This window comes from Haemorhous mexicanus, chromosome 10 (genome assembly GCF_027477595.1).
Source record: "Haemorhous mexicanus isolate bHaeMex1 chromosome 10, bHaeMex1.pri, whole genome shotgun sequence".
NCBI classification, from domain to species: Eukaryota; Metazoa; Chordata; class Aves; order Passeriformes; family Fringillidae; genus Haemorhous; species Haemorhous mexicanus.
In genome coordinates this window covers 23,349,214-23,365,478 of record NC_082350.1, presented here as the reverse complement: position 1 = coordinate 23,365,478, position 16,265 = coordinate 23,349,214, and the positions used below count along the sequence as shown (strand labels likewise).

At 43.5% G+C, this 16,265-nt stretch overlaps 1 protein-coding gene across 1 annotated transcript in view; it reads left to right on the top strand.

The window, feature by feature from the left end:
• SERPINI1 (serpin family I member 1) overlaps positions 1 to 16,265 on the top strand; it is a 44,795-nt gene that overhangs the window by 9,659 nt on the left and 18,871 nt on the right. Inside the window, exons 2-3 of the mRNA XM_059855823.1 lie at positions 14,185 to 14,452; positions 15,558 to 15,788. Coding sequence (XP_059711806.1) covers positions 14,203 to 14,452; positions 15,558 to 15,788 — 481 coding nt within the window. The 5' untranslated portion in view covers positions 14,185 to 14,202. The remainder of the gene's footprint in view (positions 1 to 14,184; positions 14,453 to 15,557; positions 15,789 to 16,265) is intronic.

Sequence of the window (16,265 nt, the reverse complement as noted above, 5' to 3'; positions counted from 1 at the left end):
ATTAAATGCCTAAATGGGTTGTGTAATTAGCTTTTTTCCACTTACGGATCAAGCAGCTAAACACACAACATTTTCTGAGCAGCTCAAATTATTTTTGTCGTGTTAGTTTAAGCCAAGGGAAAATAATTCTAATTTTTCAGATTTTTTGAATAAAATCAGAGCTGCACAGTGAACAGAACTGGGGTCCTGAGGAGGTTTTTATGCCAGTCATGAAACCCCTAAACCTAGGATGATTTCTGTGTTCCCACCCCTGACACAGAACAGAGGTTTGAACCATGCTGGCCTGCATGGTTTTTGGTCAAGAATTCCAAAATTTGGCCAAGAATTCCAAAATCATTGATCCAACACCATGGCATGTAGTGGCTATGGGTAGAGACCCCCCCAGGCAAGCTCTTCCAGAGCTTTCTTGTGCTTGCCAGCAAGATTCTATTGTTTGAGCCTGATGTATTGTTTCTACAGTTTGAAACTCAGTTTGTCCCATCCACTGTGCATACACAATCAGAACAATATTTTAATGCCTTTCTTCTTCTCCCTCCATGATTGATATCAAAGAGAGGGACTGAAATAAAACATCCCCAAACTGGCCAAGTCTGATCTTTTAAATCCATATTAATTTCATACTTGGCTACCTCAGCTGGCATCATTGTTAGTCCAATTAAAAAATAAACACCTGCCCTAAAGAATTTGCAGCCAGGCTGTGTCACACTGAATCTTAGGGGAAAATTCCTAAGGCATAGGGAATACTCCTGGTTTTTGAAAGCACTGCTTGAGTGCTTGCCAAATGTAAGCTTTTTCCCCCACAGTAACCACCTTGACCTCTTTGACAGTTTCATAAACCAAATAAATACACTGCAAAATCCCCAGTTTGATCAGAACATTACAGAGGAAAATTTCTACTCTGGATTTCTGGATAAAGTAATCTCAGCAGTTCCTGGAGGGAGTGAGTGGGGAGTTGCCAGTGTCAAATAGGAGGTAAATATTTCTCTCCCTGAAACAATTCAGCAAAAAGACCTCTGAAAATCTGAACAACCTGAGGACTTGGAGGTAGTTAAGCTCTAATTTTGTAATGTCATGGTTTGACTCTTTCTGTATAAGACAGGTTAAACGAGTAGGACCTTTAAAATGAGAACAAGGAAATGTTTGTTTAATAAGGCCCCAGTAAAGATTTTTTCCCTAATGCAAACTCGCTGAATGGGAGTGCAGAAGTGTTTGAGGTTAGGGATCAGCTGTGGCCATTCAGGCTTGTAATTACAGCTGTGATAAGTGTGTTTTCAAGTCTTGCTGTACTAAGAGTTTTCTTAATCCATTATTTTACTTTCATTGCTCCTCCTAGTACATTGTAACAATTCCTGAAAACTTCTGAATCATGGGAAAACAAGTGTTAAGCTATTAATTTCTGGCTCTATAGAGACATAAACTTGAGTCTTGCCTGGGCAAGTGCGTGGCTGTGTCTGACATCACCAATGTTGTACTTGGGAGCCACAGTAAGCACGCAAATATTGCAGCTCTGGGTGGTGAAGACTGGACTGTTTAAAGTCAAGCTTTTTAATGTAGCATTGGGGGGAAAAATGTAGTTAACTTCTGCTCCATTATTAGCTGCCTTTGTTACTGTGGGCTTTGGGAGCTGGGGAAGAGATGGCTCCTGGTGAAGGCTGGATGTCTTCTGCTGTTGGCTTCCCTGTATTTTTATGGAAACAAGCACTGATGTCTCAGCTGGTTGCTCTCTAAGTGCAGAAATTCATGGCACTGAAGGTCTCACAGCTTTGGACACTTGATCCAGTGGAGCTGCTGTCATCTCTACACAGGGACTTTACTGCTTCAAACAACAAAACTCAGTGCTGTTCTTCACTTCAGGGTAGTACAATTCTGTAAATTCTGCCATGGATGAATTTGAGCAAAGAAGAAATCAACTTGAGGTGGATGATTTCATCCTCTGAAGGGAGCCAGCTGTAATTTTAGTGTCTCATGTGTCCCAGTGATAAACCTTGATGAGACAGAGGTGGCTGTGCTACAGTCCACGAGGTGCCCAGCTGATCTCTGTGTGCTGCCTCAAGGATTAGCAGAGTTGGTGCAGTGAGAGATGAGCTGTTGCCCATTTACACCTGGGGGTGTATTTGGATCCAGTGGAATAACTGTCCTGTGGTGACTAACTAAAGAAATGTGTGTCATTTGGGCACTGCTCCTCATCCAGCTGCACCAGCTCTGGGAGGTCTGTGTGAGGCAAGGCATTCTGCCTGCTTGTTGCCTAATGAGTTTGGTGCTGAGGCAGATTGACTGAAAATTGAAATATTTTTCCTTCTGTGACCCTATTGATGGAACTGCTTGGCACAAACTGGGTCTGAATGCCTTGCTTTGAGGTGCAGCTGTCCACCTTGCCTATTTGACAACTTAATTTAGACATAAAAATCAGATATAACCCATGTAAAGCTTGACATTTTGGCTCTTATATATAGACACAAGAATTCAGGTTAACCTACTTAGTTTTGAAAGCCACGCTAATTAAAAAGATTAACCTCATTTTAAATAAGTGTGTGTGTTACCCACCAATGGAAAATACTGGACGCCCATGAATCATAGCTCATCATACAAAAGCTGAGAGCAGTGTCAGAGTCTTTCTAGCACAAGGTAGAATTAACATGAACTTGCCAGAAGAAGGCATCTGAGACTTGCTGGAAAACAGGCAGTTTGGTTTGGGGAGGGGAGGCAATGATGTTTCAACTTTCAGTTTTCATTCTGGCTGTTGGAAATTATTCCACTCCTTTCTTTAAAGTATTGGAGCTTTCAAATTATAAAAATCTGAATAGAAAACAAAACCAAAACAAAACCACCCAACCAAAACCACCCCAGACATCCTCTGAACAGCACAGCACGAGCGTGTTCCTGGAGCCTCAGGGAGGGTGTGTAGATGTGAGCCAGCAGAGCACAGCACAAGTGGTCTGTTCCTCCAGTGCTTTGTGATTGCTCTTGTTCATGGGAATTGCTGCAGCGTTTACAGTCAGGTCTAACGTGATGCAAACTCCTCTGTGTGGGAGAATAAGAAGGATTAAGACAAATTCAGCTCCCTGCATGTGGTGTTTAAATGGCTCATCATGGAGTGGGTACTTGGAACAGCGTCAGTTCCCATAAACACAAACCAATGAGGCTTGAACAGTGAGCACAGAAGTGAGCTCCAAGGCCAGATTCCACCTTCCAGGCACAGCTTGAGTGCTGGACTCTGAACTGAGCTGTTCTGTCCATGGTGGGCCAAGAGTGACGTTTCAATGGCCACAAGCCTCCAAGGCCAGGATAAATGAAACTATCAGAACAAAAAAGGGATTTTATTCCCCCTCAGTAAAATGAGGCTGTTTTTTCACTCTGATTGAAAAAACTATTTGGTGGTTGTGTATCTTCTGTTGTGGGTAAGATGCCTGAACAGCAGGAAGTAGTTTTTCCTCCCTGCCTTTCTGTTTCTAACGTTCCAGTTTATCCCTTAAAGCTGCTGTTTTTCCAGATACTCTCTCTGAACAATTCAGAAACACATGCAGGGCACCAAGCTTCCTCCTTGTTTTCATGCCCTGCCAGCTCTCCCACTTGGAGCAGCATGAGGCTGCTCCTGTCCCATTTGTTGGCTTTTGGGTTTTTTCCCTTGAGTTGATAAGTTCATGGATGCTTGTAAAGAAACAAGAGGGAGGAAGGACGTGAATGATGATGTGGAGATAAAAGCTTGAGGATTTTAGTGGCAGTTGTGGCCGCTGTGCCATACTGGGTGGTTCATTCCTCCTGCCTAGATCTGGCTTGTCTGTCTTGGTGTCTGGAGTCTTGTCTGTCATGGGCAGATGGGTTGCTTGCTTTTTTTAGATATTTTCAGAGCTGCTCTCAAGTGCAAGCAATATAAAACCAGAGTTGTGGAATTGTAGAAACCATGGAGATTAGGGAGACAATTGAGAATATATGAAAAATACCAGCAAAGTAAATAGCAGGGATGCTGAGGCCTGAGAGGCAAGAATTGGAACTGGCCTTAGGGTGGGAGGAAAGAAGAGTTTAATTTTCTTCTCCATGTGGAATTCCCATGCTTCTCACTCCTTTGGGAAGATCAGTGATCAACATCCTTCAGATCAAAAAAAAAAATTCTTATGGAATGCCTTGTTGAGGTTTTCCACTGTGAAAAATACAGAGTGAAAAAATCCTGCTACTGGCCGAATTTGGCATCGAGATTATTCTGTTGTTTTTAGAAAAAAAAGTCTGTACTTTGTAACAGATGTTATTCTGCTATGTTAGAGAAATATTTGGAGAGGCTTAATGCTGAATTTTTCCCTCAGTTACGGATTTTGCTGAAATGTCCTTGCTCAGTGAGTCCATTTTGCTGGTTCAGAACTGAAGCCCCTCTGAGTGACTCTTCTTTCTCACCCTTTTGTTTTTGGAGACTTTGTGCTGGACCAGCTTTAGAGCCTTTTTCCATTCTCATTTTGTGCCTCAGCTGTGGCTCTGCTTTTCAGGCTGTGCACCATTGCCAAGACATCTCTTTCAGCTGGTTTTAAACCTGGGCTTTCCTAGGTCCTGCCTGGCTCCTGGCCATGCCAGGACAGCTCTTTCAGCTGGTTTTAAACCTGGGCTTTCCTAGGTCCTGCCTGGCTCCTGGCCATGCCAAGGAAGCTCTTTCAGCTGGTGGCCACATCCTGGGCACTGCTGCCAGGGCTGCTGGTGGGGCTAAGCTCTGAGCTGGGGCTGCTCTCAGCCCTGGGGCTGTCAGGACTGGCTCTCTGGGGTGTGAGCTGCTCCCAGGAGTGTTGGGGGCTGGCTGGAAGCTCAGCAGAGTCTGCTGCAATCCTCAGTTTGCCATGGAGAAGGGGAGCAGGGCAGTGCTGGAGGAATGGTGTCCGTGCATCATAAACAGCAGTCCTGGTGATGACAAATTGCTGCTGGTAATTAATCAGGGTATAACATCTACTCTGAATGCTGGGGTTAATTGTTTTGGGTTTTTTTTTTTTCTAAAGCAATCTCTGCCTTATTACTGTACTATAAGAAAGTAATTCTGATCTCAGAAGTGTTAACAGAAGTGAATAATAACTCTCCTGGCAAGAGGGACGTTGCCTAAATGTAAATGGAGCCCAGTGTTGATTTCAAGGCTGCAGCCAATATTATTTTGTAGGAAAACAAGCTGGTTTGTATGTCACACTTGCTTTCAGTTCATGCACTGACAGACTCCTCTTCTGAAATCCTGATGCATTTTAATTAACTTTCTTCATCATCTTGACATAGCTATACCATAGCCTGATCTCTTTTCTTCTGAAGTCCTTGTGAAGGGAGCTGGACAAGGTAAGGAAGAATTAACTTCCACTTTGATCTTTTGAAATGGTGTTTCACACCGTGTGCTTTTTCTGTTTAGTTATTCTGGGGTGATTTAAAGATTGTCATTATTCATTGTGTTTTGTTAAGGATATTTGATGACTTTTCCTGAGTTGGTTGATGGGCTTTTAAAAGACATTCAGCAAAATCTCCTCCACAGATGCACAATTTCTAGTTACTTCTCCTGCAGTGTTCCCTATTCCAGCAACCCAAAGTAGTGAAGGGTTCCTGTTCTGTTTTTGTTTCTCCTTAATTAGTTGTGTCTTTTAGTCCTCCTGCTTTGGAAAGTTTAAAATTGGCTTTGAGAGCTTGTATAATGCCGGGCAAAGTACACAGACTAATGTAATGTATCTGAAGTGACTTTATGTATAAATAGGGAGTTGCAAGAAAAATGCTTGAAACACTGCATTCCAAACTCGCTTGCTGGAAATGCTTCCACAGGATGTATTGTTAATATATTTTGGTGCTGCTGAAGCTGTAATATCACCATGCATTACAGCAATATCTGTGACATAAGTGACAGCTTTCATCACTTATACATCTACGCTCCAGTACATGCAGGGATCTCGCCTTTAGACTCCAACTGCAGTGATTGCATCTGGCAGTTGCATATGGTGAAACTTAGCTACTGCCCTTTTAATTAAATTATAGTGGGAGCTTGATGATCAGCTGAGTTTCACAGGAAAATAACAGAAATGGGACTTACTGTAAGTAAGGAAATTTGTGGTATGTGCAAGAGCAGGCAAGAAGTTGTTCTTGTGTCTAAAATAACTGATTGCAGTGTTCTATCTCTGCTGCTTCTGATGGAAAGAGACTATTACAGAATTAGATCTCACCCTTCCTTTCCCAGATAGCCCTAAGGAAATCTTATGATTTCTTTAAATGAGGGAGGAAAAGGAATGCTGCTGTCTTCATTTGGGGGATCTTCCCTGGATGGTTGCACCCTGAGTGGAGTACTGCAGTGGCTTTTTCACTGAAAAGTCTAGTTATTGCAGAGATAAAATGTGTCAGAATTGATTATGGAGAGCCTCTGAGAGGCACTTTCCCATCCTCTGGGCATTGTCCTTCCTTCCAGCAGTAAGGTCAACATCTTCACCACCAGACCAATGCACCTGAGAGAGACCTCATGCAGAGAGCTGTGTGGGACTGACAGCCCTCACTGGGACAGAAATGGATGGTGAAACCACCAAAACCCAAGAGGCTGTGCCTAACTGAGATAATTCTGTGGAACTTGCCAGGTAAACCCCCTTTTGGTCTGCTGGAAGCAGATCCTGTGTAGTATTTCAGTCTCAAGCTTGAAGCTCTCCCCAGTCAGACTGTGTTGACTTTGTCAGATGAGCCACAGGCACACCCCCAGTTCTGAACCTTTTAGAATCCCCAAGTTCCATAATGCTGCACATTTTCTCCTTCACAGAGCTTGTGGGTTTTGTGTTTTCTTATTTATAGCTCTTACTTTGTGGGGCACACTGGAGCTGTCAAAAATAAGGCATTCTGCCAAAGTATTTCTAAAAATTTGTTTCTCCTAGACAGAGGAAACAAACAGAGAAATTGCATATGAGTCCTCCCAATTGCAGGCCTTAGAGCAGTAGATTTGGAAACAAGACCACCTTTTTTAATTGTCTAGACATGTATTTAGATGTTCGCTTTAGGCTATTCAAATTTAAGTATTTTGGACATGGCTTCTCAGCATCTCTTTTTATTTTTTAATTAGAGCTGAGGGAATATGCTTGAGGAAGCGCAATTAAGACAACTTTGGCTTGCATAATTGCCTCAGCAGGTTAGTGAGTCAGTGCCAAGCTCCATGAAAGTTTAAAAACATTTGGGATTCAATGGAAAAAATTGTCAATATGAAATTTTTCAGTGTAGCATTTGCCTTTCAGGTTTTCTCAATGCTCCTGGTGCCATGGGGTCATTTAAAAAACAGGAGTAAAGAATCCTGAAGGGCATGACTTGGCTGTGTGTTGGAGAGCAAGGTTTTAGTGTGGCCCAAACACTTCCTGTGGAATGACTGTTCCTTGTCTTAGTCACTCTGTACTGGAGATTTAAATGCCCCACTATTTCCTATATCATTGTTGTGCTGCTCTCTAATGAAATTAACCTCAAGGTTTCCTGCTCCAGAAGGCAATGACACCATAATTGACAGATGGTGACAAAATCCCTTAACTTATTAATAAATGTTTGTGCAGATTGAGATAGAGATGGCATTGCACTGAGACAAACTGATTCCAACAAGATTCCACATGTGTCTGTAGAATCTCTGCTTGAGAAGGTCAGATGCTCACATAGGCTAAGGGTAAACATTTTTTAGGGATACACATTTTCTGCAGCACAGAAAATGTAAGTCCATCCCCTAACTTGAAGGAGCTGCCTTGCTGGCTAAATGGAACACTTGTCACAGTGAGCAGTGATGTGCCTGCCTGCTGTCCAAGGAATGCAGAATTTCCCAGGCTTGTCACCACTTCCAGGGACTGCACTGCTGATGCCCAAAGTACTTTGTAGATCCTTCCTGTGCTGCTTGCACGGGCCCTGATAGCCAGTTGGTTATCTATTCCATTGTGGCTTGAAGCATTTAATGGCTATTTAGTTATTTTCCCATTTCCTTGGCTGTATTCTGCTGGTTCTAAGCAGTAACACCTCCTGAATTGTGTATGTGGTGCTGTGAGGATTGGTGTTTGATTTGCTGCTCTCACCTCCAGGCAGGCTCTGTGTGCAGCCCCAGGTGTGAGCACATCCCAGCGAGCTGGGTGGGCACTGCTGGCTGTTTGATCCCCCGCACTGCTGTCCCTGGGCACCTGCCTGTTGTCCTGGCTGTGAAAAAAGAAACTATTTCTCAGGTGGAGCCAGCTCAGGTTTGAGCTTTATTTCACAGTTCCTGTGCTGGAGGGAGAGAGGAGCTGAGTGCTGGGGAAGAAAAGGGAGATGAACACAGGGAGCAGCTGATGGGAGCAGGTGTCACATTGCTTCTGTGGGGGTTTGCTGTGGTAAAACCACAATGTTCTGGAGGTGAGAATGCTTCTGCTCCAGTTGTACTGGCTGGAGGTGCAATTTTTGCCCAATCTTCAAATAAAAATCAGAGAGGTTGTGTTGCTGGACGAAGCAGAAGGGACTGAAAAGGCCCTTCCTGTGTTGTTCTGCAGTGGATCAGGTGGCTTTGTAAGCAGCCTGAGGTTTGTGGTAGCAGCCACATTCCCCTGGTGTTGTAGGGCCTGAGGCAAGCCTGAACTAGCTGGGAGCAAATCGTGGACATCTCTGGGAGCCTCCTCTGCACATCCTTCAGGGTAGTCATGACAACCATTCCTGGTCTGGAGAACAGCTGAGGATCTCACCAACTGCTCCTGCATCCCCTGGGCTGGGCTGGGGCTCCGGGGATTCTTTGTGAGGGGAAGTTGGGTTCATTGTCTAAGCTGTGTTCATTTTCTGAGCTGTTATTGTTAGTTAGGTGGTGCCTCTCTCTGGTATTTATTGGTAGATGGGATTGCCAACAAGAAATCATTCAGAGTAAAGGTGCCTGCAGCAATTGTCGTATTTAACAGCTGGCAAAGCAGTAGTGGCTGAATTTCACCAAACTCACATCCTTCCCTGATTCACCTGCCACAAGCATGAGACTGTTCTGGTTGGGTTTGGGGGGAAGGAGAATCCCCCAGTTCCTGCCTGGAGCCACAGTGGGTTTTTCCCCTGACCCAGCAGGTCTTGTTCCCTGAGCAAATCCGTCTGTTGCTTTATCAAATTGTTCTGCCAGACTTCTGTCTGCTCCTGCAGCTGCTCTTTACAGGAGACAATGTAATCAGTGCTGTTACCACACTTGTTTTCCTCCCAGGGTTTTTTTTTTTTTAACACAGTGATCAGGAATCAGCAGTTTTTCTTATTTGTGCTTCCCACACCTTTGGTGTTTAGCTTGCAGGTAGCCAAGAGTAATCTCGAAGGCAACTAATCTTAGTTTAGTCTCTGTGTGCTGAGGAACCAAGGCAATGTATCACAGGTTTATTTTGTAGGTTTTTAAAGCCATAAATTAGTTTCTTTATAAAACCCTCTGTAAAGGTGTAAAAGAAAAGGAAATTATAACCCATTTTTTCAACCTGTCTGACAAGTACAAGGTACTAGAATTCAACCCTTAATTGAATTTTTGGCACCTTCCTACGCCGAGTCCAGGTCTCGCTGTTTCAAAATCCGTGGTTCCTCATGTCTGTGAACTCAGTTGGAGTTTGTTGATAGGATATCTCAAAATATCTCAGCTTCCAGAGAGCGCCTGCCCCTTCTGCATTTTACTGGAACCGAATAGTTCAGAGTTTGTGGGTGTGAGGGGGCGAATTTGTTCTGCTTCCTCTTAGTCATCCCAGCCTTATGCTGGGAGAGGCAAGAGCTGGAGAAGCAGGCCTGTATTTATCAGATGAGTGTTTTTCTTCAGCCATCACAAGGATGGGTGTCCCTTGTGCCCATGCACAGGAGCACATCTGGGCTGGCCCAGGGCAGGCGAGCAGCAGCCCTGAGCTGGTTGTGGCCACTGAGGGAAATGTGCTGGGCTGAGTTTTGGGGCTGGTGTTTTCTGAAATGCTGAGTAAAAAAGTTTCCTGGGAATTGAACCAGGTTTGGCCTCAGTGCCAGTACCTGCTGAAGGATGGATATCTGGAATCTTGTTGGTTTTAGCGTTCCATCACTGCTTTTTTCCTCTGGGAGCAGTTGCAAGCTGGAACAAAACTGATATGCTCTGACAAACCTCTGTAGCAAGTAAGGATTTGTGATGCACAGCTGTTTTTCAAGAAGAGGCTGTGGCAAGGAGGATTTGTTTGCACTGATTCCTTGATTGCCCAGTAGGAGAGAGGTGTTCATGCATCAATTGGTGAAATCAAACAAAACTCAGAATCTGACACACCCTCAAATGAGAAGTTCATACCTTTGGCCTTAATAACTGTATGGCTGAGGAGTGAAAGCATTTTTAACAGCTTTTTTTTTTTTTTAATTCTTACATTTAGCAGTGAAAGCAAAATGTACACAGCAACAATTGAAACTGATGATTGTTGATTTTTAAACATTGTTCAGTGGGGACATTGACTCCTTTCCCAGTGCTGCAGGATTATTTAACCAGATTGCATTGATGCAGATCAGCAGTGACAGACTGTACTGGGGATGTCTGAGGAAGACAGAAAAGACTGAGTAAAATTTTGATGATACTCCCAGGGACTGTTTAGGTTTCTGGATGTGCATTACATAATGTTCAGCTTCATTTCCTTCAACTTGAAGTGTGTTTGTGAGTAGGGTCCAGGCAATTCAGAGATGCTCTCAGTGCTGCTGCAGTGACAATCCAGGGCGCCCTGGGTTCTGACTGGCGGGAGATGCTGAGAAGATGCTGCTCCAGAATCAGTCCCAGCTCTTGGTGGGACCCAGCCCTCCTGCCTGAGGAAGCCCAGATCCCAAAGTAATCCAGCCTGCAGCGAGGCAGGATCAGAGGAGCAGATCAGAACTGCTCTGGCTGGAATGATAATTAAGAGCTGGATTCCCAGTTGTCAGCAGAGCAGTGTGAGCATGAGCCAGAAGTGTGAGATGAATTGAACTGAGGAATTTACCACTGACATTTCCCATTAGATGGATGAGATGAGACTGTTTTCCCACTGGCTGGCAAGGATTGATCTGTGGTGTTTTACAACCTCCTCCCCACTGACCAGCACCCACAGATCTTTAGTTTGCTGTAAAGCACCTTCCCTTGCATTGGACTCATTCATTTATGTTTGTGTTTTCACTTTGGAGAGCATTGCCAGCAAAGGAGCTGATAAATTCTCTGCCTGTATCCATGTGTTCGTTCCTGTATCCATGTGTTCTTCCTTTCCCCTTGGTGTCTCTATGGGGAACTTCACTGTGAACTTCATTAGAAAGCCTCTCTAGACTAAAATGATGTAGAAGGGCCGGGGAGGAAATTGAAATTGTTTGGGTTTAATTCATTCCTACTGGGAACTTCTATTCTGCACAGTTCAGCCTCTTGTGTTGCCATCAGTGGGATTTGGCTTGTAGTTAAAAACATAAGTTTGGTACTTTGTCATGTTAAGAGCATTTCAGTATAAATTTTATTTGTCTCTATCTATGTACTTACTCCATTTTCTGTCCAGCTAAATAATGAAAAGTAATATAGCATAATTATTTCACATGAGGAGCTTTTGGTGAGTGGTCAGAGAGAAATATGATTTTGATTTGTATATAATGTTGGGGTTCCAGCATTGTCTAATAACAAATATTTTATTAACTTTCAGTCAGTCTGACCTGCATGTTAAACACTTAATTAAGATGTATAAATTTCTCCCCTCCTTCCCCTGTGCAATTATTTAAGCCTGTCTGGCAGTAGTACATAGGACAGAGATCAGTGATGGAGTGCTGAGCAGCTGCCTCTGCAACTGCAAGGCTGGGGAGCTTCCCTTTCAGAAAATTGCAGATTATTTCACATCTGTTTTAAGCACATCAGGTCTCCAAGTGAGCTCAAGCTGCTCTTGATCCAGGAGTGGAAAGCTTCAGCTCTCTGTGTAATTGCATCCACACTGAGCTGCACAACTTGTTTGTATAGATTAGGGTGGGAGAGCTCCCAAATTTGGGCTCATCCTCAACAAAAGCAAGATGAGCTCCTGCTTATCTATTTCCTGAGTACAGTTTTTGGTGCCACTATAGACCTGTGTGATGGAGCTTTGTTAAGCTTTTCTTGCCTTGTGCAGCTTTTAGGATAAGAGAATAATACCTGGGCTCAGTCTGTCAGGGGGATGTGCTGGCTCAAGTCTTATGTAACACTGGCAGAGGCACGCTCCAGGGCTTTTAAATAAAGAAATCTACAATGCCCATGATCACAGAGAAATCCAGTTATTTTCTATAGCAGAAAACTTAATATCCTTAAGTCAATAATTTATAAATGGGTAGGTTTGCTATGTACTGCTATTAAGCAGTTTTGTTGGGAAGTTTGTGGTGTGTTGATAACGTTTGGGGTTATAAATAGTGTCTCAGTGTTTCTGAAATAAACCATGATGGTCAGCCTGGTGTCCTGCACTGGGCAGCCGTGCTGGGTAGTTCTGTCAGTGCACTGGAACATGCAGGCAGAAGGATTCAAGCTGGTGCTTTAGGCTTTATGACTCTTCTGTGCTGTTCCTAAATAGGATAAGAGCCTTCAGTGGACTTTTTTGCTGTCTGAGAATTAGAGGAAGATTGATCAAGTAATCCACAGAAGTGGAGTGATGCCACCAGAGATAATTTATTGGAAATTTAGGAAGGAGAATATTTCTTACATGTGTGAAAAGAATCACAGGGAAGATGAGAGGCAAGGCTTTCCTTTTCCCCTGAACCATGTGGGATTGCTGCACTGGTTCATCTCTTCAATTTTCTCAGTTCAGGACTGAACAAAAGGCTGATGGAGGCTGGGGGACAGGAGGAATCTTAACTAGTGCTGGCACCAGTGGCTGCCAAGGCACGTGTGTGTACCCTGTTGTTCTTTGTATTTTCTCAGCTATAAAATGCGAGTAATAACATTTAAATTATGGATCATTCAGCGCCGTGTGAGTGAATTAGATAATGCTACATAGGCCTTTGAAGATGAAATGCAGAATATAAATGTTGTATAAAGCTCACTTTGTGCCATGTCTATAAAACCTGGTAATGCAGCCCCAGCCTTGCTGGGAAGCATAAGGAGAGGCACTTGGGCTGCCTGCATGCAAATTGATTCTGTGGAGCAGCAGCATTCACACAAATCTGGGCTGTGCTGATGAGCCCTGCAGCCTGGCACAACAACTTGTAAACACTTGTGGATAAAGCTCTGAGCCTTGTCCTGTCCAAGCCCCTGCTTCAGGAGGATTTGCTCTGCTGTGCCTTGGAGGCAGAGTGGCAGAGGAAAGGAGTTGAAACAGGAGCTCTGGTGGTTGCTGTTTCTCACCCAAGGCTTGCAGCAGTAGTGGGTCTCATGCCAAGGGAGCGCAGAGTTTAAAGGAAAATAAAAATGGAAGGCTGAAGTTACACATTCCCTGCTCCAGGAGCTGGGATTCTACTATCAGTAGTTGTGTGAGCTAAACTAGGGTAGAGTGAGAACTGTTGCTTACCCCAGAGCATTTCAGCAGAGCTTGGGGGATGGATTAGTCAGAAGCATCACCCTTTTTTAAATTTAGTTTCCTTCTTCGTTCCCACTGTTGGATCTTTCTCACTGTACAGTACCTTTATCCTCTGAGCGGGGGTTGGCTCCCAGCTAGCCGAGCTACCCAACTTCTCACTGTTATTTACTAACAAAAGGGGGTTTATTTGGTAACTAAGGCATGATTGATTTCTTTTTTTCTTTCAAAGAATTTTTGGCTGCTTGCCACATGTTTTGCGGCTGAGCAACATCACGGAACAGTAACTTTGTCACGGGTGTCAGGGAGCTCTCTCACACTGTTTGAAACAGTTTTACCTGTTGGGGGCTTCAAGTGACTTGGATAAATAAGTTCCATCTTATTAGAAGGTCAAATGAAAGAAATAGCAAATTTCTGGGTCGTCTTGGTGGAGAAGTGTAGAAACACAAACCAGTTCCAGGTCAGCACTGCTAAACAGCCACAATTCCAAAGGGAAGGAGGGAGGGGGTTGCTGTCTTTGGGGTCTTTTCTGTAGAAGCTGTGAGTGTCTTCTTGGTCTGGGGCTGGGAGATTTCACAAACATAGCATTACATAAGGGAGGAGGTTATTTTTGTGTGAAAATACATCATTACTTCTCTTTTAATAGTGTCTCCTCCAACTAACTGCATTGTGCATTGAACTCTAGGGATTTTCTTCCCCCACAGATTTAAGATTAAAAAGTTGACTACTCTTCTTTCTCTCAAGTTGAATTTTCTATTATCCAACGATCTTATTTTGTCTCAAATTTATCTTGCAGGCCTTAAAATCTCAAGTCATGTATTTCCTTGGACTGCTGTCCCTGCTTGCTCTGCAAAGCGAAGCCTTCAAGACCAATTTTCCTGATGAAACCACCGCTGAGCTGTCTGTGAACGTCTACAACCAGCTGAGAGCCAGCAGGGAGGATGAGAACATCCTGTTCTCCCCTCTGAGCATTGCCATAGCCATGGGCATGGTGGAGCTGGGAGCCCATGGAACCACCCTGAAGGAAATCCGCCATTCCATGGGCTTTGACAGCTTGAAAAACGGTGAGGTCTTTGCATCATGTCTTTCTTCTTGTCCTAGAGAAGCAGGAGCAAGGGTTGGGAGCAGCCTGCTGCTGTCCATGGGTTATAAAGCACTGGATTTCTTGGTGGCCTTGATGGGCAGGCTCAGAGGTGTGGGTTCTGCATGAGCTGAGAGGTGCTGACCTGTCGGAGCCCAGGACATTCCTCTGGCTGCCTTGGAGGACTCCAGACCCTGGCAGGGGGCTCAGAGACCTTGGCACAGAGTCAGAAACACCTGTGCCTTCCATTTTAACCCATGGAAACAATTACCAACTTTGTGTGAAGAGTAACAAGCCACAAGAGTTTGAATAGAATGATAGGTAACTTGTCACAGGGTGAAAAAGTAGAATTTTGGGGATTTAGAATGGGAGTTCAGGAGGCAAGATGGAGGACAAGGAGAAGAAGAAGAAAGACAAGACATGCTCAGATTCCTCCATCTTGCCTCCCATGATTTCTGCTTGAAGCACATCATTGCCATCAGTTTTATTTTCTTGGATTTTAATTTTTAAATTAAAACTTTTACCTTCATGCAGCAGTACAAGCTTCCTATTTTAAAGCAGACTGCTTTAATCCTGTTCAAGATTCCTCATTACCCACCAAGGATTCTGTACTACCCCACTAAGGCTCCTGGGTAATTCTAGACCTGCTTTTGTCATAGAAGAGGCTGTGCAGGTCCTTAGTTTCAAGATTTGAAGTTCATTTTTCCTTAAACAACTGGCATTTAAGATGGAATAAAAATTCTGTTAAGAATTTCTGGTGGTGAGCTAAGAAATGGAACCTGTAAGAAGATTTTTTTTAAATTGCTTTTTTGGTGTAGAAAGAATTTCGATTGATAGCTTTGCTTCTGGTTGGACTCAAATGTCTCGTTAATTAGACTAATTATAGCTAGTAGAAAAAGCAGGCTCTAAGTAATATGATCTTGGAGATTATTCCTTCAGATCTGAAGGTGTGTGTGTAGGTTTAGAAACAAGTTTGTTTAAAAAAAGATGGCTTTCCTTCACATAAAACATTTTGGTGAATTTTCAGCAGAAAAGCCATGGAATAATTTTCCTTTCTGAACCACTGAAGGTGTTTTTTCCTTCCCCAGGTGAAGAGTTTGCCTTCCTGAAGGAGCTTTCTGACATGGCAACTGCTGAAGAAAGTCACTACGTGCTGGACATCGCCAACTCCCTCTACGTGCAGAACGGGTTCCACGTCAGTGACAAATTCCTGCAGCTGGTGAAAAAATACTTCAAAGCTGAAGTAGAGAATGTAGATTTCAGCCAAAGTGCAGCTGTTGCTACTCAGATCAATAAATGGGTGGAGAATCACACAAATAGTAAGTGCATGTGATCCTTCTGTGCACTTCCTGCAGGAAGTGTTTCTGCTTCCAGACTTGTGCAGTGGTGTTGGGCTGGTGCTTTGGCTTTTATCTCTTCTTTCTGAGACTGAAGTGTCTCCTCCCAGGAGAAGAATTCTAGTATTTCTATTTTTTCCTGTGTAGGATTGATCTGTCATAAGTAATATTAGTCATTGTTAATCATGTGGCATCTATTTGAATATTTGTTCTCTGGTCTTACCATCTGTAACTTTTGTTGAATGAGACTGTTTGAATGGTAGGCATTTTAATAGTATTTTAATTTTTTTTTTTTTACAAAAGTATTATTGCTAATGGCAGAAAAGTTGTCTGCAGAGGGGTTATTGGCTTATGCTTTGCATGTGTGGAGTATCACTCTTCCTCTGAGGAGCTCATACTCACAAGGTACTGAGAGATAGAATAGTGGGGAATAAAAAGCTAATTTTGAACCACAAAATC